Consider the following 24,599-nt stretch of genomic DNA (forward strand, 5'->3'; position numbering starts at 1 on the left):
GATGAAAAGACATTCTTGAATGGTCAAATGGTCCAATATATTTTACAATAATTTTATTACAATTGAAAGGATGTGGGATCAAATACCAAAGTTTTAAAGCCTTTTAACCATTTATCTAGTTTATATGATCCTAAAAACTAATTCTTTCTTATGAAAGAAAATTTTGGCTAATTATAAATAAATTATTTGTTATTGGTCAAAATATTTCCTATTTTATAAAGGATTATTTTATTAAAAAGGTCTTTGAAAATCCAAAATCTGAAATTTAATCCTTCATCAATTTTTTTTTGCCTCATTTTGATAAAAATGTCATCACTTAGTTTTTGTAAAAATAATAATTTTTTTTTTTAAAACCCATATTATTTGAAATAGCAAAGAGTATTTATCTCTAAAAGATGTTATTTTTCTGAATAAAAACATGGGAAGAATTAAATTCACAATATGTTATTTCATCATTTTTAATCAATTAATTTTTTTTTAATAAAATTAATCTTTATATTTTATTAAATTATAAATATAACCTTAAATTGATAAAAAAATTCCCAAGTCATTTTTTTTTTCAAAATATGAATTATTTTTTTTAGAAAATACTATCAATAATTTTTCAAAATTTTAAAAGTGTTTTCTAAATTTTTTCAAACACCTAAATTTTTTTCAAAAACACGTTTTAGGTTAAAAGCGCTTCAAACAAACTCTTAGAAAATATTTATAATATAAAATCATTTAAAGAAAAATTAAATGTTTCACAAAATTTTAAAAATAAACCCCACGAATCAAACTCTAAATTTAATAAATCAACCCATTCAGAGATTCCTCCAATATTATAAGGGGCTAAAAAACTAGACCTATGGCTATGCCTTAATGTTTATGTGGGTTGGGCCTCTTGAATTTCCATGGTCTGTTTAAAATCTCAAATACAAAATTCTCTCTTTTAAAATAAAACTAAAATATTTTTTTTTCCTTTAAAATAAAATTTTGGCCTAACTAATCGTAAGAGTCCATTAATTTTAAAATATCTTTAAAAAAATATTATAATATTAAAATATTTAAAAACAAAACAAAAAGATAAGGTAAGATTCATCATCTTCTTTAGATAATCATACAATTTCCGGCCTTTATTTTCTTATAATTAAATTTTAGTGTATTTTTATTATCTTCACTCTTCTCATTTTTAAAGTGTATATTCAAGAGAATAATTAAGATAATTTTTAAGGTAACGAATTACCTAAAAGGTAAGAAGGTGTTTTAAAGAAGTTAGGATTAGTGATAGGGAAATTATATTAAGAGTCCATTAGGGATTGTGATTATTAGAGATTTTGAAACAAATTCTAATCCAAAATTATTATTATTTTTTTTTTATCATTTATCATATCACTAAAAAAATAAAAATAAATAAATTGTTTTTTATTGTTGGATACACGGAAGCGTTGATACCAATTTGGTTGGATTAACGAGATTGATAGACAGAAACCCACATGATTAGAAAAGGAAGATAAATTTGAGATAATAAATTTTATTATTTTCTACCAATTTTTGTTTTTTTTTTTAAGGCTTTGACTCACTAATTTAAAAAAATATAGATTTTTTTTTTTTTTGTAAATCAATCTCATCTTCATGCATTTAAAAATGTTTTGAAATATATACATTTTTTTCATAAGTTAAATAATTATTTTCTAAAATGATCTTTTACTTGTCAAGTTAATAATACCAATTAACAATTTTATGATTGATGTCAAGTAACAAAAGTATTCATTTTTAAGTATTTTATTTTTAATTTTTAAAATTTCTTATTTATTATTAATGTCAACTAACAAATTTTTTAATTCAAATTTATTTAAAAAAAGGAGAAGATAAGTGAATTTATATAATACAAAATATAAAATCATTATTAATTAAAAAACTAGAAAGATTTTATTATCACTTAAGGATCCTAGAGAATATTTTTAAAAAATACATATTATTTAATAAAAAAATTATAATATATTTATTTGTAAGATACATTTATCAAATTAAAATAATCAAATATTTTTTTGATAATTTTATTTAATATTTTCAAGTGAAAGGTTAGGAAATAATTATTTGACTTGTATATATATTTTAAAATATTTTGAAATAGACGAAGATAAAACTGATTTAGAAATTATTTTCTCTATATTTTTTCAAATTAGTGAATGAAAACTCTTTTTTTTCTTTTTCCCTTTTTTTTTAAATCAATCTGCTATTTGTTTATTTACACTAAATAAAATAGAGACTCCTAATTTTAAGATATAGAAACCTTCATAGAATTACACTCAAAAATAAAAACTAAAATAACTAGTCAAAAATAAAATATTCTTCTTTAACTTTTTAGAAATTAAATCTAATTTTAATATTCGGAAAGATCTTATTTCTAAGTTCACTTTCCATCGGATATCAATGGAAGCCATTTCGAATCAAGATGAAGGGAGAGCCCAACCCCTAGTTAGGATGAAGAAATCCAACCCGAACGTCACTCCAATTCCTCGTGGAAGCAAATGCTGGTAATTTTGTTTTCCTTGTAATGCATGCATATCTATTTCCTTGCCCTTCTTCTCACCTTGTCTCTATTTTTGTACGCTAAAGAAAATCAGCCATGGAAAATATAATGGTTAAGGGACGTCTTCTTGGCATGGGAAATTTCGCCCATGTGCACTTGGCATACTGCAGGCCCTTTGGCGGCCAATTTGCTGTGAAATCTGTAAATTCTTCTCTTTCTTCTTCACTTCTAATGGAGGAAACGATTCTTCGACGCCTTCGATGCTCCCCAGATGTTGTTTACTGCTTTGGAGGTTACTCTACCCAGGAAGCTAATGGCGATTCGGCCTACAATCTAGTTCTTGAGTATGCAGCCGGAGGAAGTCTTGGGCGTTTGATGTTTAGCAGGACGAGTGGATCGCCGGAGAGTGAAGTTCAGTGGTATACAAGAATGATTGTTAGGGGTCTCCATGCTGTCCACCGGGAAGGGTTCGTCCACTGTGATCTGAAGCTCAGTAATATGCTTCTCTTCCCTACTGAAGATGGTAGGTGGAGGGTTAAGATCGCTGATTTTGGACTGTCTAAAAGGTTTGGAAGGGAGGAGTTCTGCCGGCCGCTCACGTTTCGGGGCACTGCAAATTACATGTCGCCGGAATCTATTGTGTACAGTGAAAACGAGGCGCCTCTGGATATATGGTGTCTTGGGTGCATGGTGATCGAGATGTTTACTGGTAAACCAACTTGGGAGAATTGCCAGGACGAGAATGACTTGATTCTTCATATAGTGTTTTGGAGACAAGTTCCTCTGATACCTGAAAATATATCAGAAGAGGCTAAGGATTTTTTGAAGAAGTGTCTGGCAAGGGATCCGTCCCAAAGATGGACTGCTGAAATGCTGTTGACTCATCCGTTTATTGACTCAGTTCTGCTGCCTTTATAGATTCTATAAGCCGATCTTGGGTGATGTTCTTACTCTCGATCAAGGGGAACGAGGATATGGAGATAGGTTTGAATGAGAATTTTGTTATACTTTTGGTTTCGAAGAGTACTAATGTAAGGAAAAAAAAATGGTTTTTCTTGGTTCTATCAAACATAGTAGGTACTTCTTCCACATCTATAGAAAAGAAATTTGGATTCAAGCTGTAATAGTACCAATCAATGGCCGAAGGGAAGAACTAATCAAACCTTCTGACCTGAAAGGTGGTTGGAACGAGAAGGTTGATCGTAGATCAAGGTAAGCTCTAAGAGGTTGATTGAAGATTAGTAGTCAATAAAATCAAATATAATTAAAATTAGTTAAAAATTTATACATTTTTAAATTATTGATTTTAATTTTATTTTTTATTTTTTCTTAGCTTTTCTTTTGTTCTATTTTTCTTTTCCATTTTTTTCTTGACATTTTCTCTCAAATTTTCTTTCTCTATGTGAGGGATGGAGTTGTAGTTAGGTGCCCGGCCGTCCTTCCTAATGTGCTAGAGGGGAAGATTGTTTGGAGGGTTGAGATTCTTTAAGCCTATTTTGGAATATTGCTTTTTAAGTCATTGCTTAAGCCTGTTTAGGGGGCATATAAAGGCGAGTTTTTGCAAACTTAAGAGAGAAAGATACCATGTTAGGTTGCTTTGGAGGGTAAAAATTGGTAGAGAAGGGAGCATTTTTCTCTCTTGTTTTCCCAAGGATATTGATCGGCTTTCTGTCAACTTTTGGTAAGGTTCTCTTCCGTAGAATCCTCGTGTTACTCTCTTGCATGGCTGGATTTATTTATTTATTTATTTTTTTTTCAATGTGTTGATATACTCAACTAAGTGTAATGAAACCTTACTTATATAAAAATATTTCTTTTATATTCTTTAAAATACATTGTTTCCTTCAATATATATCAATTATATATATATATATATATATATAGAGAGAGAGAGAGAGAGAGAGAGAGAGAGAGAGAGATATGCATTTTATGAAACTAAAAGCATTGTAGGTCAAGTGACTTAAAATTCATACAAAAGTGCGATTGGGTTTGTGATTTTTCATATCTTTGTGAAAGGAATCCCACTTCGGATATTTTCATCCTTCGTCTTTCCATGTTGTACTTGGTCTCCTTGTGAGCTATTTTTGGTTTATTATTGCTTTTCTTGTTGGGTTACTGTTTGGAGAATTTTAATTAATATTTATCCTCACTAATTTTAATTAATAAATATATTTTTTAAACATCCATATTTAAAACATACAATATAGACACATAAAATAAATTATAATATATTTACTATAAAAAATTTGTTGTGGATTTTACTAGATGTGAAGTCATTAGACAAATAGGATCCATAAGATAATTATTTTGATATAATATTTTAAAATTATTTTTAACTTATAACTGATATATTAATGGAGTGTTTGATAAAACTTAATACTTATTACTTAATAACTTACATTGACTTTAAATTAAACTATATTTTAATTATTGACTTACAACTTATTACTTAATTCTTATTTTAAATATTAAGATTGTTTGATAAATTTAACTTAAAGCTTATTTTAAATAATTAAATTAACATATTTATCCTTATAAATTATAACTAAAGAGAAGGAAGTAGAGTAATAGTGGAGGTCGTGGAATAGTAAAGGAGATCGTAGAAGTAATTAAGGCAAATGAGAATAAAAAAGTAAAATAAATATATGAACTTAAGAATAAATTAACTATTTTTACTTATTTCTTAAAGTTGTTTTTGACTTTAATTCATACTATTAAGTTCTTTTATCAAATATATTTAATTTACTTAATGACTTAAATTAAATTATTAAGTTACATTAAGTTATTAAATTGGTTTACCAAACATTTACTGAGTTTTTTCACTAAAATTACTTAATCTACTCAAGAACTTAAATTAAATTACTAAGTACCCATTCGAATAAACTTACTGCTTTTTGTTTTTAAAAATAAAATTAGTAACTTTTATATAATATAGAAGATTAAAATATTGAGATATTAAAAAAATATTTTGTACTCTAAATTTTAAAAATTCATAAAGTAATTTTTGAGGATATATATATAAAGTTTTTATTTTTAGAAAATAAAAAATAAATATTGTTATATTAAGGGGGTGTTTGGTAAAACTTAATACTTATTACTTAATAACTTAAGTTGACTTTAAGTTAAATTATACTTAATTTATTGACTTATAACTTATTACTTAATTCTTACTTTAAACGTTAAGGTTGTTTGATAAAATTAACTTAAAATTTATTCTAAATCACCACATTAATATATTTATTATTATAAATTTTAATTAGGGTAAATGATGTGAAGTTATAATGGAATAGTAAAAGAGCTCGTGGAGGTAAGTACAGCAAATTAGGGTAAAGGTAAAATGAAAATGTGAACTTAAAAAAGAATAAATAGTTTTTACTTATTACTTTAAAAAGTAAAATAAAAATATAAACTTACCAATAAATCAATTGTTTTTACTTATTACTTAAAATTATTTTATTAAATATATTTAATTTTACTTAATGACTTAAATTAAGTTATAAGTCACTTTTAAGTTATTAAGTTGTTTGCCAAACACCCTACTAAGTTATTTAATTAATTCACCTTCTTTTAAGAACTTAGAACTAATGATGGAAAAATTATATTCAAAGATATTTGGGATTGTGATTATCAGATCATGATTAATAAATATGGTTTCTATATACACTTAAAATATTTATCACATAAAAATCAGCCATTTTATAAAAATTATTATTTTCTTTGGCTTTCTCTAAATTCGTTTTTAAGTAGAAGTGCTATCAAAGGGTCTCCTACCTTGTTGGGATGAAAAGAAACCAAACCGGAAAGTGACCCTAATTCTACGTGGAATCTAATACTACTAACTTTGTTTTCCTTTTAATTCATGCATATCCATTTTCTTTCCCTGATTTTCACCTTGTTTTCATTCTTGTACGTTAAAGAAAATCGGCCATGGAACATATGATAACCAAGGGAATTCTTGTTGGCGTGGGAAGTTCCGGCAAGGTGCACATGGCATTCTCCAATGGCCGCCTACTAGCTCTGAAATCTTCGTGTTCTTCTTCTTATTCTTCACTTCAAAAGGAGGAAGAGATTCTTCATAGCCTTGGACACTGCCCAGATATTGTTGACTGCTTTGGAGGTTACTCAACCCAGGAAGGCAATGGGGTTTTGGTCTATAATTTAGTTCTTGAGTATGCACCCGTAGGAAGTCTTGAAAGTTTGATGATACGGAGGAAGAGCGGATTGCTGGAGAGTGAAGTTCAGCGTTTTACGAGAATGATTGTTAGGGGTCTCCGTGATGTCCACAAGGAAGGCTTCGTCCACTGTGACCTGAAGGTCGATAACATACTCGTGTTTCATTCTGAAAATGGCGGGCATAAAGTTAAGATCGCTGATTTTGGACACGCTAAGAGGTCTGGAAGGGAGGAGTTCAGTGGGGCGCTGGGCTCCCAGCATACTTCAGATGACACCCCGCCGGAATGTAGTGGAAACGGAGAAAACGAGGCACCTAAGGATATATGGTCTCTTGGGTGCGTGGTGGTCGAGATGTTTACTGGGAAACCAGCTTGGATGAATAGCAAGGATGTAAATGAGTTGGCTGTCCGTATAGTTTCTTGGAGGCAAGTGCCTAAAGTACTCGGAAATATATCAGAAGACGCCAAGGATTTTCTGAGAAGGTGTTTGGAGAAGGATCCAATAGAGAGATGGACGGCTGAAAGGCTGTTGAGTCATCCCTTTATCGCCCAAGTTCCGGCTTCAGAAGTTCCGGCAAGTCAATAAGTTCCATGAGAATCAGTGGCTTCGTCTTCCTTGGGACCTCCTGGGAAGTGTTGGGTCCGTTCATTGCTTCCGAATATATGTCCTTCTGCTTCTTCATATAGGTTTGACAGTGGAGAATATGGAGGTGGCTACATTGCTTAAGAATGAGAATTCCTTTTTACATGGTGCATATATTTGTTATCACTTTGTCTTCTTTCTTGGATTAACAGATGAATGAATGATAATTGAGAGTGATTTTTAAGCCTAGAGGAATAACAAAATTCATAGAGGAAAATCTCCTGAGCTTTTTACCACATAAAAGATACACGAAAGAAACAGTTGCTATGGGTCATCTAGCTTGGGACTGAGGTGGATCAGTGTTGAATATTTTCCTATATACTCAAGACTGATACCTTTTCTGCTTTCTTCCCATTTTCTTTTTCAGTTTTTCTGGCATCTGATTCAACTTACTTTAGGGATCTCATTACTGATATTTAAAACTAGAGCCACAATGGATTCAGAGGCCATGCCACAAATGGGATCTGATGTCCAATCTAATGAAATATGCTCTCTGATTCATGCTTCACTGTCACCCGTTCATGAACTCAAAAATCTGGAACATCAGATTCTTCATGTGCCAAAGACTCCACTCTCATATTGTTGAGATGATGACAACACATGCTAGGACACAAAGCATTATTCTATGTATAAACCTAATCTACGGATGCTCCAATCTAAAGGTATACAACAATGAAACCCAGCAAGCCAAAATGAAACAAGAGGCAATATTCTAATGCGTGCAAGGAAAAATAAATTAATACAAAGAACACAAAATTTTAAAGTGGAAAACCCCTCCCACAGGAGTTAAGAAAAACCCACTGTCTTCCTTCCATTTCAACTAACACAAAATGGGAATGCAAAGTCTGTTAGCTTCTCTCCCGAGAGTTAGTGAAAATACATAATCTTGAGATGAAGACAACTACCTCAACAATACCAAAGGAACAAGAGGAGAATGTAGGGATTTTACAGAATAAAATGAGCCAAAATAGGGGAGGAAACTTTTTCCCTTCATTGGATTTGAAGATGGTTTTAAGAATCTCTATAACTGTGGCTTGTGTAGGATGCCCTAAACCACTAGCCCCATGGCTTTTCTTCCTTTGTTTCTTCACACCTCGAGGTTTCTTTAGCTCTAAAGACCGGCTACAAAAAAGCATTTAAAGTGTTGCTTAAGCAAGAAATAAATGGGCCCATGTTTTGGGCTTCAAATGGGCTGTCAGGATGCAACAATAAGAGTCCATATGGGCTGGAAAAAGTAGTGGCTATGGGGCCCAACACAACAATCACCCCCTCCAACGCATGAGGGAGGAATACCTTCATGCCTGCCATGTTGACACACAACTCCAGCTTTTGCTTAGGAACCACCTTTTCAACACACACATAGAGTATGGATCTTCTTTGGTTGAATGTATTTACCTTCAACCGCTTCTTTTGACCAATGGTATCTCACATCAATATCATTTGTATGAGAGTGGTACATGGTGTTTTTTTAATATCCATCTCACTTTGACTGTCATAATACACCACATACTCACCATCCATGCTTCAGTCTTTAATCACAACTTCTTCGTTGCTTATATACTTAGCTTCTGTTGTGACCAAGGCAACAAACTCTTGCAACTTATACGGCCACGACACATCTCCTACTATAAAAGTTATCAAATAAAAAAATCTAGACCTCTTATTGTCAATGTCACTAACCATCTCTGCATGTAAACCTTTCCAAGACTATTTGAGCTCCCTCGAAACAAAAGCAAACACTTGAGCTATCTCTCAACTACTTGAAGATCCATTTCACTACTTCCTAATGCTCTTTCCTGTTAATGATTATGGTTCATTTTATTATCATTTTTGTATTAATTAGTTATCTAAACATTTATACATTTATCACTTGCATTATATATGACTTGAGTACATTAAGAATTGTATAGAAGATCCAGTCATGAATTCCTTACAAAATGATAAGTTGTTTACAGTTTATTTATAGATTTGGATAATTCAATAGGGACTGAAGTGCATTATACCTCCTACGTGAAGAGATGACTTGCCTTGGTAATTATGATAATTTTCCTATGGTAAGTGTACTTATATGGTTACACATTGGATATAATAACTGAATTTTTTATTTTAAGAGTTTAGGGATAACTATGATAATGCTAGGTAACCTAGCTTATTTTTTTCCTCTTTAAAAAGTAAAATTTATATAAAAATTTAAGGCATATGACCATTTAAATCACAAGTGTAAGATGTTTTCATGTAAATATATAGGATGTCACACCATCCCCATTAATATATATATATATATATTGTCGAAGCTATATATATGTAGAACTCAAAGCTATTGTCTTTATAAGGTTAGGCATAGGGACATATGTTTAACAATGCTAGTTGATATATTTCTACGTACACTAAATTTTATATGATACTAAATTTGGATTTAACAATCATTGAGATGTTTTTTTATTTTTATTTTTAATTTTTTAATTTTTCAAATATATATAATATAAAAAAATTTATTTTATGAGTTTTTATATATGTATATATATATATATAGGTATAAAAGAAATAAATTCAATAAAAATGGAATGATTGAATGGATAAATGACAATTCAATCACTTTTAAGAAGCTTAAGCTTTTGAATAAATGTGACTTGGTTTACTCCTCTTCACCAAAAGGTAGGATAGACTAATTCAAGAGGGAAAAATGGTTTCATAGTTGTTAAATTAATTGAAATTTACATATATATTAATGTATAAATATAAGACTTCCTTTTCAGTTGTACACTCTTTAATTAAGATGTTTGCCATGTTTAATGGGGTAAAAAAGTCACTTTATGGCTAAATTCTTGTCATGATTTGTTATCAAGGATTCTTCACCAAATGTTCATATTGTTAGTGATGGCCTGTGTAAAAGATCCTATTGATGTAAATGGTCCAATTGAAGTGAACCATATATAGGCTCTATTTATTAAATATTAGTGCTAAATATATGATAAAAGAATAAAGAATGTGACAATAATGTTATATAAGTGGTATTATTGAAGTAAACTCGATGTATGCACCATATATTAAATTTTAGTTTTAAATATCTTATAAAAGAACAAAGAAAGTGGTACTTGATTTTAACATGTCAAGGTTGAAGACACAAGTTATGGTTTCCATACAATGATAATAAATTTTGATTTAATTATATACATATAAAAGAGAATTCATGTTATGATTTTTTTTTATAGGTTTAAAACAAATAAATACAATAAAAATTGAATAGCTAAATAGATAAATAAAATTCAATCACTTTAAGAAGCTTAAGCTTTTAAATGGCTTTGACTTAGTTTACACCTATTCACCAAAAAATAGAAAATGACTAAATAATAAATACAAAAAATTAGATAAATTCAATTACTCATGAAAATGATGACCGACCATACCTCATAGGATTTTAAATCTTTAACCAAACTTGATATCATTTTAAAGTATCAATGAATGAAAAAAAAAAAAAAATCAAGTGGCTTAGGTTATAAATTTTATTTTCAAATCATTTAAGATATAAATTAATTAAAACTGAATTTTTAAGTTTATAAATTTTAAATTCCTCCCTTATTCATTATTTGGATTAAATTCTTTTAACTATTTTTTCTTTTCAAAAGTAAACTTTTTTAACTCTATCATTTCTTTCATAATTTTTATCCTTAGAAGATAAGTCTTATTATTTCTCTTAATATTTTTTAAATCATTCATGTTAAATTTTAAAATCAAATTAGCTATCATTTCTTCTACTTCTTTCTCAATCAAATGCATGGTTTGTTGTCAATGCTTATCTTAGTTCATCTATAAGTGAGACCGATCACCCATGAACAAAATAGACATGCTTTTTTCCATTTGGAAGTCTTAAGAAATCGGTATTTGAACCATAAGAAGGACTACCAAATTAATCATTTATAGTCCACAATAAAATAGAATGCATATTAAGAGGGGTCCTAAACTTGCTCCCAACAATGAATATATTGTTTGCTTTAGGTTCAAAGGGCCCTTACTGTTTTAAAAGGTGTCTATAAAATTAAGAGAAGTTCATACATAAATAGTATATATGTAAAATTGCAAGGTTAAATGTTATTGGAGAAACACTTCAACTAAAAGCTCTTCATCTAAAAACACTTTCAAATGGACATTAATTATCTTTAGTTAAATATCATCAATTCCTAAATATATATTTACTCTCCTTATCAGGTTTTTACTTAAATGCTCTTTTTATCAAAGGGGCAAAATTGAACTATGTAAGTGTATGAAGTAGTTCTATTTAATATGTTCATCTACTCTTTGAATCATCTTCTCCTTGAGTTACTTGTTTCGTCTAAGCAAAAAAATATGGTTTGTCACCCATTTTGAGGGGAGATAATAACAAAAAAAACTCTTAGTTCATGCTGATAAGCATCCAAAAAAAATGTAATTTCAACAGTTTTGAAAATTATCACTCTCTCAATGATCTATTAAAAAAATGAAAAGATTACATGTTAGGGTCCTAAAAAAGGTGCAGACACATGAACAAAAAACCTAATTACATCCAAAAACAGGAGTCATTTGCCTTCTTGGACCTCCCCAGCCCCAAGGATACGTTCAAAACGGTGACTGTCACAAGAATGAAGGATACAAGAAACCCATATCCTATTTTCCACCCCGAGCCTGCTTCTGCCACTAAAAGTCCAATCACAATATTCAGAGCTCCCAAGAAGAGAGCAAGTCTCCCTACCCAGTGATGTTTTCAGCATTACCTGAAGTAAACTTAGATTCAATGCCATTACCTGAGAAGAAGTAAACTTAGTTTTCAGCATGCTTGAAGAAATATATTTAGTTAATGTCGAGTAAAGGCCTAGCCCGAGCCAAAACAAACCTGAAGAATGCTAAGGGAAAGCACTAAGGATTCGAGGGGTCTGAATCTTGAATTTGCAAATGCGATCGGACTCCAGTCCATTGTAGAGTGTCCTTCCTACGACAACAGTAGCAAAACCCAGAAGAAAACTCACAATCTGGATCAAGATATGAAGATAAAACCATTGAGGATCATGATGCTTGAAGTATCTTGGGATGATTGCCCCAAATGGAAGGAGCACGCCCCATGCAATTGGGCCCATGGCTCCATGACGCGCCTTCAAACCTCCAGAGTTACTGACACCAGAGGTATATCCTGTGAGACACAAACAGAAAGTTTCCATATCAGGCTTAAAAGAGTATTACCTGAAGCTCCCACTTTATTTTCCTAGATATAAGCCCCTCACGTCTAGAACGTAAAATCCTCTATTCTCTGTTCAAATTTCAGCTTTGCAATTGGAGTCAATACATCTCGTATTCAATTCAATCCTCATCTTTTGCTGGCCTCCTAAATTCTAAAACCTGTCTGGGTTTTCCAGTTTTGTGAAAAATTACATCAGGGGGACCCAACAGGATGGGATCTGATTCAATGTTAGAGACAAAATTTTGGAAAAATCTGCAAAACCCTCAACAGTTGTGGCCATAGCTCAAGACCAAGATGGGAATTTACAATGTCATAATGCTGATGAATGCTTCATAGACTGCTCTACCATACTAGAGTTTGACGGAATGCCTGTCCTTTGTTGAAAGACATGAAGTTCCTCACATGCTCGAGCAGGAAGAACCTTGGCTGAAAGTAATCGGCAAAGGATAAGAAGGCCAGGATCTTTTCACACTGAACTTTACTCCAGTTACTTTGGTTAAATGGATTCATCCCAGAGAAACCCTGTGAAGATGGCAGCCTTGTTTTAGCTCCTAGAATAGAGTACAAAAACAGAGCAGAAGCTGATCAAACCTGGCATGGAGGCCCCCCATTGATAAAATCAACTTGTCCAAGCATCCGGTGATGCAGATTATTTGGCAGCCTCAGAAGTAGAGACACAGTCATCTGACATTCCCACGCTCCTCCACGACAGCCCTGCATCACAACCAATTTACGGGTCAATTACAAATTGAGAGACAGAGGAAAAGAGATTTTCATGTTAATGAAATCATTCACCTCAGGATCGAACTGCAATTGTTAACACACATCAATGATTCTGGATAATTGAATTTAAGTGCATCCCCAGCAGGCTCTTCATATTCAGTAGCCCACTTGGCTACTGATACACATGCAAAATTGGAAGCAACAAGAGTTAAAATAATCACATTCTTTAACATAAATGTCATCAAATACGACTCTTTGGCTGATATAGATACAAATGAACTACCTGCTTGAGGGACCCTTCAAACAAAAATATGTTCTAAAGGTTGCAAGGACATCACATTTCCCCTCTGTCATCTCAACAGGAACAGAATGGGTCTCTTCACGGTAGTACACCTGCACATTCCACCCTTCAAATATCTTAGGAAAATAATATAATTGTAGTTTTATATTATAATAGAAGTACAAACAAGACATTATGCTTGCACCCACCCCATGGATGTCATAACAGTATGCCTCATCTGCTGAAACTTCCTCAGACCTGATAAATCTTCTTACTTTACCCAATATAAGCTTTTACAGTAATAATCAATTGATAACAAATTTACATGGAGAAGTGAGGACCCTCAGCTAGTTTCACCCCCATGACCATGATCCTGCAGCTCAAGCAATGTAATCATGGAAAACGGTTTCGACAATGGTGGCCACTGTGTTGAGAGTGCTCGAGCAACTTGTTGCATAGTTGGCCGAGATTGGGGATTAACACGCAAGCATGCAAATGCCAACTTCACTGCAACCTCTACTTCCTTTGCCACTTGATTCACAGGAGGTGAGGGGCGCTGGTCTATCACATCATTCAACAGGAAATGGTCGGCAGTTGATGGTGATGTAGATGAGGAGGACGCTGATGATAACAGGGATGAGATGAGTTCTCCAGGATGCCTCCCCATAATTACTTCCAATGTTACAACACCGAAACTATAAACATCGGTTTTATTATCCACCTTCATTGAGTATGCAAGTTCTGCAAAGAAGATTAGATCATGCTCTGCTCTGCTAAGCAAGTATAAAAGTTACATATGATGTGTAGAGGCCGTTTAGAGATAATCAAGGCACTAAGAAAAATGTACCTGGAGTAGTATAACCAAAAGTTCCTGCAAATGAAGTCCAATTAGATAAGTCTGACTTTAAAAGCCTAGCCGTGCCGAAGTCAGATACATGAGCTTCATATTCTGAATCTAACAAAACATTGTAACTTGATATGTCTCGATGAATTATAGGAGGTGAGCAATCATGGTGCATATAAGATAAAGCTTTAGCCACGCCTTTAACAACGTTTAGCCTCACAATCCAATCTAATTTTTCTGCTTCTTCGTCGTTTCTTAGAATGCTTCGCAAGCTTCCCTTTTCCATAAACTCATAAACCAAAAATGAGTTCTCTGCAAATAAACTGAAGCCATAAAGCTTGACGATATTGCGATGCCTTATCTGTGTTAAAGCATGAATCTCGCTTTTGAAAGCTTTCAAATCAGCCATATCTCCATCTTCTGATGAGTGAAGCTTTTTCACAGCAACAACCCGACCTGTTGGCAACTCAGCCTTGTAAACAGTACCATATCCTCCAGTGCCAATACACTGCTTTGAACTGAAATTGTCGGTCCCCTGTATGATGTGTTCATACAGCAATTCCCCATCATGACCCCATATTGCAAATAGATCTTCAACATCTGCTTTTGGAGACTTGGTTTTTCTCTTCCTCAATTTTTGGAAAAGAAAAAAAATGCCAATAACAAAAGCAAATAAGAACAATAGACTGCTCACAATGAGGAGTATTATGATCAAAATAGAAAACTTGTTGGCCTTCTTTCGACTAGCACTACATGGCTTGAGATGAGTGACATTATTACCACACAGACCTTTATTATTTTTGAATGCCTCAAATGGAGCAAAGGCATTGATGTTGGGGAGGGGACCTTCCAATTGATTGTAGGATATATCAGCAACTGTCAAACTTCTCAAATCATCAAACGTGTGTGGAATGGTGCCAGATAGCCCGTTGTGGGAGAGATTCAACGTTTCCAGGTTCTATAATTCTCCAAGCAGCGGTGGCATCTCTCCTGTCAACATATTTTGACTAAGATCGAGACTTTGAAGATGATGCATCTTTCCAATTTCGTCAGGAATGCTATCCACAAATCTATTCTCGCTCATGTTCAAGGACCATAATTTCCAGAAGTTTCCCAGTTGCTTGGGAATTGGACCGCTTAAGTTGTTTGATGCCAAGTCAAGGATTTCAAGATCGGATAAGTTTCCCAATTCCAGAGGAATACTTCCTGAAAGTTTGTTGTTGCCTAGCAACAACTTGAACAGTAAAGGAAGCATACCCAATTCTTTTGGGATCTTCCCAATTAGATGATTTGAGGAGAGATCAAGTTGTTGCAGTTGAATTGCTTTCCCAAGTTGAGGTGGTATAGCACCAGAAATTTTGTTATTGGAGATGTTCAGGTTTGTGAGCATGTGGCACTCCCCCCATTTCTCAGAAAGCTCACCATAAAAATTGTTATTGCTCAGATCAATATAATTTAGATTAGGGTATACACCAAAACTTTCGGCTATGTCTCCAGTAAGTTGGTTTTTTTCAAGCCTAACTCTGAATAAGCTAGTGCAATTTTTCAAGCTCTTTGGAATAGGACCAGTGAAATGGTTCCTTGTGGCTGAAACTTTTTCAAGAGCATTACCAAGGCATATCTCTTGTGGTAGGTGGCCAATGAAGTTATTCTCACCTATCTGCAAAGATTTCAAATGAGTGATATTATTCATTTCTCGGGGAATGGCACCACTGAGTTTGTTGGAATGAAGAGCCAAAGTGGTTAAGCTGGACAAGTTTCCTATAGAAGCTGGTATTGAACCATTGAGATTGTTAAATGATAAGTCAAGAATATTAAGCAATCTCAACAATCCGATTTCTCGAGGGATATAACCAGAAAGGTCATTTTGAGAAAGATACAAAATGGTTAAGTTCCTCAAGTTTCCTACAAAAGAAGGGATTGGACCAGTGAGATTATTATTTCCCAACTCAAGAACTATAAGAGATCTTAGTAACTCAAATTCTTGAGGGATGAATCCAGAAAGTTTGTTACCATAAAGATATAAAAGGCTTAACTTGGACAAGTTTCCTAAGGAAGCTGGTATTGAACCGCTAAGATTGTTGTTTGCCAAGTCAAGATTCTCAAGTGATGTCAATAATCCAATTTCTTCAGGAATGGAGCCAGAAAGTTGGTTACCATAAATGTATAAAATAATTAAGTTCTTCCAATTTTCTATGGAAGTTGGTAGTGAACCATTGAGATTGTTATATGACAAGACTAGATAATTAAGAGATCTCAACAATGTAATTTCTTGAGGAATAGAACCAGATAGGTTGTTTGAATTAAGGTACAAAGTGGTTAAGTTCCTCAAGTTACCTATGGAAGAAGGGATTGGACCAATGAGATTGTTAGTTGACAAATCAATACCAGTAAGAGATCTCAATAATCCAATTTCTTGAGGAATAAAACCAGATAGTTTGTTTCTCGGAAGGAGCAAAGTGGTTAAGTTCCTCAAATTACCTATGGAAGGAGGGATTGATCCAGTGAGATTATTAGTTGACAAATCAATAACATTAAGAGATCTCAACAATCCAATTTCTTGAGGAATAGAACCAGATAGGTTGTTTGAATTAAGATACAATGTGGTTAAGTTCCTCAAGTTCCCTATGGAAGGAGGAATTGGGCCTTTGAAATTATTAGAAGACAATGCTAGAAAGCTAAGAGATGTTAGAAATCCAAGTTGGTCAGATATTACACCAATGAAATGATTGAAACGAAAGTCCAAAACTGTGATCAGTTTGGAAAGATTGCTAATGTTGATTGGAATGGTTCCATAGAGGGAGTTGTTATAAAGATTAAGAGTAAGGAGGTTAGAAAGTGATGAAAAATTGAGTTTATGGAGTGTACCTCTCAAACCGCAACTTTGAAGGTCTAAATCGGAGACACTTCCTGACCTATGACAAGTCACTCCGAACCAATGATGGCAAGAATTGCGTCCAGACCAAGAAAAGAGGAAAGATTGGGTTTGATTATCAAGACTGGCCTTCCATGTTAGAAGAGCGAGTGCTTCTTGATCTTGTTCAACTTTCGAAAAAGAAGTGATAGGTGTAGAGGCAAATGTAAAAGTGACATGTAATGATGATATTGAGTAGAAAAGGAAAAGGAGAAATATGAAGAAGCAAGGAGTGATGATGAGTCGGGGGAGTAAGGAGTAGGATGAAGAATATTCAAGGGTCATTGTTGAATTGGTAGAAATGAAGTTATTAGGGGGTTTACTTGGAGGGAAGGAAGAAGATGAAACACTTATTTATAGGCTTAAATGTGATACATCCAATATTTCCATTGGTTTGTGTTGACATCCAACTACCTCCTTGGTCTACAATTAATGGAATTGAAAAGGATCAGAGTATATACATTAATTCAATTCCACACTTATTTTATTTTATTTTATCAAAATGCTCTTAATTTTTTAATTGAAATGAAATTATTAAAAATATTCCTTTTTCACTCCATTCACTTTTAAATATAATTTGTTTGAAATTAATAATTACAATTCTTTCTAAGAAGTAATGATCAAATATGCCCATGTCAATATCCTAGTTGACTTAGGAAGTCTACTTGAGCAACATCACTTGTACATGTGCCTTCATATAAGCCACTTGATATATATTTTTTTCAAAAATTAATAAATATAAGCTTTAATGAGAGCAAAGAGAATCGGGTACATATTTTATTATTAAAAAATCTGCCATGAAATTTTTTTTGGTAGGCTTACGTTTTGCATAAGATATATATATTCATTTTGCATCAAGAAATTGAAAAACAAAAATTGATTTATTTGTTACTTATAAAATAATTGAGATCATGCATGGAATTGCATCTCATCAATTCTTCATGAAGAATTGGCTTGTAATAAATTGATATTTTTAAATATTTAATTAGAAATATGTAATATTTACTAAGTTGATTACATTTCTTCTTTAATTTGGTTTAGGTTTAGGTTTCTAAAATTATTAGTTCTCAAATATCTTATTTTAATTGTATTAGATAAGAATATATATATATATATATATATATATATATATATATATATAATTATCATTTTCACAATATTGTTAAATTACTCATTTCTAGAATTTTTTATTATGTTAACAAATGTTAATAGTTTGAAATATTTGAAAATATGGTCATTACCATTTTTTTTGTCAAATTATTAGTCTTGAAATATTTTTATGATAATTATATAAAATAAAAGCAAATATAATAAACTTAACACTTAAGAACATTTAGATACCACTTTAAACAAATATATTATTCAAAGCCATCCACCTAGCTATTACATAAATGAAGTTATAGTTAACATTCATATTAAAAAAATAAATAAATGTTACCTAGTAGTACGATAACCACACCATTGTAGCTGAACTTTTCTTCTCTAAGTAGACTTCTTATAAAAACTTTATTTATTTTTAGACTGCATTCAAATAAGGATGTATTGTGAATTAATTAATAACTAATAAAATTTACTTGTACTGTTTATTATTATTAAAAGAGATTTCTTACTTACCAATTAAAATTACAGATGTTGATATGAACATAAAATTCCCTTTTCAACTACATGCATTTCTAATCAAGACTTTTGTTGTTTTCAATAGAATGGAAAAGTCATTGCTTTACTAGTTCTTATCAATAATTGTTTTCAAGGAATCTAGACCCAATATTCATATCATCAATGGTAGCCATCAATTATCCTAGTTGACGTGAGGGGTCTAATCAAGGTGAAGTATATATGAGCTTCATGTATTAAATCTTACTATTAAAATAGAAAGTGAGGATTGAATTCATTGTATTAAGGCTAAGTAGTAGCCATTACAATGGTGGAACCTAGATTTTTTTTTTTTCCCCCTTTTTAAAAGGTAAAATTTGTATTGAAACTTCATCTATGTCAAGGCTTTCAAGTAGAGATTGTAGCATACAGGATATTGTAGCGGAACACAATTTTTTTTCCTTTAAGTAGATTATACGAAAACTTCATTTATTTTTAGTGTACATTAGAATAATAATTTGTCTTGAATTAGATAAGAAACTAAAAAAATTATTTGTACTGTTAATTATTATTAAAAAAGATTTCTTACTTGTCAATTAAAATCCATTTCCAATTGCATGTTTTTAGTCAAGACTTTTGTTGGATAAAGTGGAAAAGTCATTGCATTCCTAATTTTTTTTTATCAACGATTGTGTGGAAAAGTTGTTGCATTCCTAATTTTTGCACAATTGTTTTCAAATAATCTATATCTAATATTTACATTATCAATGGTATATGTCAATGATCCTAATTTATGTGAGTAGCCTAATTAGAGTGAAGTATATAACAACTTCATTTATTAAATCTTAGCATTAAAATAAAAAGTAACAATTGAATACATTGTATCAAGGCTTTAGGAAGGACATTATTAATGTTGGAAATCTAAATCAATTAAAAAGATTTCTTACTTGTCAATTTAAATTACATATTTAGATATGAATATGAATAAATTTTTTAATATTTATGTTTTTTTATATTCAATTAATATATAAATGAGATATCTTAAGAAAATTATCATAATAGTTTTTATATTTTTAGTGATTAATTAAATGAAATTTAAAAATAAGATAATTAAAATTAATTTATTTATTAAAATATTCTTTGAATGTTTTGCTTTTATGATGCATTTTAGGTTTTTTTTTTTGGGTGCACTAAGTATAATAAAAGGGCAGGTTTGCCCAGTGGTGAACCAAGGTTACTTTTGGACGTTTTGTCTTGACCGTCTCAACACCTACCACAAGCCAACTTTAGGATCATAAATAATAGATGAAAAATAATTATTACAGTAATAATGAGGTTGTCCTTTTATTTAATTAATCAACTATTCTAATTGTGGAATGTACTATACATAGGTTTCATGAATTAAATTATTGTATAAAATGTCTCATAAGAAAAATGCTGCTTGGCTTACTATTTATACATTTTTTTAATTAATTAAATTGTATAAATAATTAAGAGTCCAATAGGATAGATTTTTTTATTTTATATTTAAAAAAAAACATTAACTTCTATATAAAATATAAAAAGTCTTATGGTCTTATATGAAAAATGCAGTGATTTATTTAAATTGATTAAAAAATTGAGAGATTAAAAAAAATTTATTACCTCAAATTTTAATATATATTTTTAGAAAAATAGAAATATAAGGTAAATTCATACTTTTTATATAAAAATTTCTATTTTTTATATAAAAGTTTCTATTTACAAAAACAAAAAAAAAATGAAAATATATCTAAATGAAGTTTAAATACTTAAATTAAATATAATAAATAATGACATTTTACTTAAACCAATAATTAAAAGTGATAATAAAAAACTTATAAATAAAAAATTATACTTAATAAAGAGATTTAAGAGTAATTAATTTCAAAGAAATTTGAAACAAAGACCAAGTCATGTCATTCGTGAGGATCCGACACATGTTTAGTGCATGGCCCAAGTTTGTCCAAGTGTTGTCAAATAATAAATATATTTTCAACTTAACAATCGAAATAATTGCTTGGGCTTTACCCATTCAAAAGTCTATGCCCCATGAAGTCTAAGTTTGTCCACGTACTGTCAAACAAGAAATTTTATTGTCGACTCAACAACTCTCTGATTACAAAAAACAATGGAAATAATCTGTCCTTGCTTGGCCCATTTTTAAAGTCTTTGGCCAGCGTCAAGTCAACTCGAAAAGAGTGTAATCATGTTCCTATATTTGCTTCTCAAAAATATGAAGGAAAAAAAATTTACAATGAAATAATTTTTTCATATTTTATTATACTATAAAAAAAAAATGATAATTATATTTTTATCTTATTCAATAATAATATTATATACATCAATAAAAAAATATAAATTTTATAAATATACATTAATTATTAAATTAAATTAAATATTATTAGACAATAATATATCTAACTTTAAAATATAATTAGTGTTAAAATTACGATCCATTTAATTCAATTATATTTAATGATATAAAATAAATGAAAATATATATGGATTTTTTTAATATTTATGTTTTTATATTTAATTAATATATTAATGATATAAAAAAATTTCTTAAAAAATTATCATGATAGTTTTAAAAAAAAAATCTCTTAAAAATCAGTTTAAGGAAACAAAGACAAACAATTGAAAATAATTAAAATATGTTACCTAAAATATCATTCTTTGTGTTTTTTTAAGAATAAAAATCTATTTTCTTTTCTTAAAAACATAAAAAAGAAGAAATATATGATACTATATTTTAAGAGAACATCTTTTGGTTATTTTTAGTTATTTTCACTTGTTTTTGAAATATATTTTAAAAAATAATTATATAAATATGAGGAATGATTAAAAATAAAACACTATAGATAAAAACTTATTTTAAAACTATATTAAAAAATATAGAAAATATGTTAAAAACATTTTAGATTTTCAGACCAACTTTATTCTATAAAACATTAAAAAATAATTTTCTAAAAATTGTTTTTCAGAATTATTTTAAAAAAATACTTTCCAAACAAAACCTTAACAATTCTCTTTATCAAATTTTAATCCAAACTCTAATCCTAATCATAATTATTTTCCTTGTCTTTCCTTTCCTTTCTTTTCCTTCCCTTCTATTCCCTTATTATATATAAGTATTTAAATTAAGACATTAAATCAGTTTATCATAAGCACCATGTCAAAGACTTTTAAACCACTTGGTGGATCCTCTCATCCATCATTCACGATGGATTAATCCACGGAAAGATAACAATATCTTCTATGCGTAAATTAAATCATCTCACCCTAGACTTGTACATGTGAATAGCTATTAGAAAAAAAACAAAATTTAATGCACAATAATTGGGATGAAGGAATAAAAGAAACTCATAAATGGTTACAGCTGGCATATGAATGAATAGATGAAAGAGAACACAACAGTCAATCACAAATAATAGATGAAAAACAATTATTATAGCAATAATGAAGTTGTCCTTTTATTTAATTAATCAACTATTCAAAGTTGGGGTATGTACCATACATGGGACCATGAATTAAATTATTGTACAAAATGTCTCATAACAAAAATTTTTTGTTGCTTCCCTTGCTTTTCTATACATTTTTTAATTAATTAAATTGTATAAATAATTAAGAGTCCATTAGGATGGATTCTTTATTTTCTATTTTAAAAAATAAAAAATAAGGATAACTTCTATATAAAATATAAAAGTCTTATAATCTTATATAAAAAAATGCAATAGTTTTTTAAAATTGATTAAAAATTTGAGATATTAAAAAAAATTTATCACCTCAAATTTTGAAATTTATTTAAAAATTTTAGAGTCATAATGTATGTTTATATTTTTTATATAAGAGTTTCTATTTTATATATAAAAAAGTTATATTTTTTAAAATAAAAAACTGAAAAATATATCTAAATAAAGTGTAAATACTTAAATAAAATTTATCAAATAGTGACATTTTACTTAAACCAATACTTAAAAGTGACAATAAAAAAACTCATAAATAAAAAAAGTATACTTAGTAAAAGATTTAAAACTAATTAATTTAAAAGAAATTTGAAACAAAAATCAAGTCATGTCATTCATTGAGATTCGACATAGTTTGTCTAAGTATTGTTTAATAATAAATTTATTATTTGACCAAGTACAATAAATTTATTATCAACTCAATAACTTGTACCAAAACAATTGAAATAATTGTCCATGTCGGACCCATTTTAAAGTCCTTGCCTAGCATGAAATCCAAATTTGTCTACGTGCTGGCCCAACATCAAATCAACTCGAAAAGTGTGTGATCATGTTCCTATATTTGCTTCTCAAAAATATCAAGGAAAGAAAACAAAATTGTCATCAAACAATTTTCTCATATTTTATTATACCACCAAAAATATTTTATCAACACTCAACAGTAAACTTAGTCGTGCACCCAACTTTTTTGTTTTGTTAAAAAAAAAAAAATTAAAAAATTAAGAGAATAGAAGGAAATGAATGAAAAATATAAAATAAGGTTAAGGTTTTGATAGGAAGAGAAGCGCTTAGAGGTTGACAAACAAAGTATTTTTGTCATTCATATCTAAGATTTATGTGAAAAAAAAGAAAAGAAAAAAAAAATGAGGGTAGGAAGATTTAGGTCCAATTTTGATAATTATTTTTTGAAATAGTTTTGAAAAACAATTTTTGAGAATAGTTTTTAAAAATTATTTTATGATGTTTTATAAGACACCTGTTTGGGAACACAAAATATTTTAACATATTTTCTATATTTTAAATATATTTTAAAAATAAATTTTGTATGTACTATTTTGGTTTTAATTATTTTTTATATTTATATAATTATTTTTTAAGACAACTCAAGAAAATAAAGGAAAATAAATAAATAATGTTATCTGAAAAACACCAAATTTTTTGTTTAAACAAAAAATTGTTTTCCATTCTTAAAAATAGAAAATATAATACCATATTTTTATATAACACTTCTAGTTATTTGTAGTTGTTTTTACTTGTTTCCGAAGGTTATTTTAAAAGATAATTATACAAATATATAAAATGATTAAAAATAAAGTATTATAAATAAAAAATAAAAACATATTTAAAAATATAAAAATAGATTAAAAAATTTTCATGTTCTCAATACTTTGTTCTATAAAACATTAAATAATAATTTTTAAAAATTATTTTCAAAAACAATTTTTTAGAATTATTTTTAAAAAACACTTTCCAAATAAAACCTTAATAAATCTTTTTATCAAATCCTAATCCTAACTCTGATTCTAATCATAATTATTTTCCTTCTCTTTCCTTTCCTTCTATTATATACATAAATATTTAAACTAAGACGTTACATCAATTTATCAAACCCATCTTAAGGATCGTGTCAACAACTTTTAAGCCACTTACTGGATCCACTCATGCATCATTGATGATGGATTGATCCAAGGAAAAATAACAATATCTTCTTTATGTAATTTAAGTCATCGTCCCTGGACTTGTTCATTTAAATGAATAACTATTAGGAAAAAAAGAAAATAAAAAACATAATTTAATGCACAAAAAACGGGATGGGGGGTAAAAGAAGCTCATTCATGCTCACAGCTGTTACATGATTAGATTGAAGGACACACAAAAACAATTATTACAACAATAATGGAGTTGTCCTTTTGTTTGATTTGTCCTTTTGTTTAATTAA

General features: G+C 29.8%; 3 protein-coding genes and 1 pseudogene across 3 annotated transcripts; 2 read left to right on the plus strand and 2 right to left on the minus strand.

The window, feature by feature from the left end:
* The first annotated feature begins 2,611 nt into the window (after positions 1-2,611).
* Positions 2,612-3,433, plus strand: LOC117910790 (mitogen-activated protein kinase kinase kinase 17-like). The gene has a single exon (XM_034824938.1). It carries the CDS (start codon positions 2,612-2,614, stop codon positions 3,431-3,433), a length of 822 nt encoding a protein of 273 aa, XP_034680829.1.
* A 3,009-nt stretch (positions 3,434-6,442) lies between these two features.
* Positions 6,443-7,273, plus strand: LOC117910793 (mitogen-activated protein kinase kinase kinase 17-like). The gene has a single exon (XM_034824939.1). The coding sequence runs from the start codon at positions 6,443-6,445 to the stop codon at positions 7,271-7,273; it is 831 nt and encodes a 276-aa protein (XP_034680830.1).
* Positions 7,274-11,765: 4,492 nt separating this feature from the next.
* Positions 11,766-17,592, minus strand: LOC117910791 (annotated as a pseudogene).
* LOC117910795 (DNA (cytosine-5)-methyltransferase 1-like) lies at positions 12,208-13,223 on the minus strand. Its single transcript, XM_034824940.1, has 3 exons — positions 13,131-13,223; positions 12,902-13,061; positions 12,208-12,491 (listed from the first exon to the last, which is right to left on the minus strand). Exons 1-3 carry the CDS (start codon positions 13,221-13,223, stop codon positions 12,208-12,210), a joined length of 537 nt encoding a protein of 178 aa, XP_034680831.1.
* Positions 17,593-24,599: the final 7,007 nt, after the last annotated feature.

The sequence above is a fragment of the Vitis riparia genome, unplaced genomic scaffold (assembly GCF_004353265.1).
Source record: "Vitis riparia cultivar Riparia Gloire de Montpellier isolate 1030 unplaced genomic scaffold, EGFV_Vit.rip_1.0 scaffold861_pilon_pilon, whole genome shotgun sequence".
NCBI classification, from domain to species: Eukaryota; Viridiplantae; Streptophyta; class Magnoliopsida; order Vitales; family Vitaceae; genus Vitis; species Vitis riparia.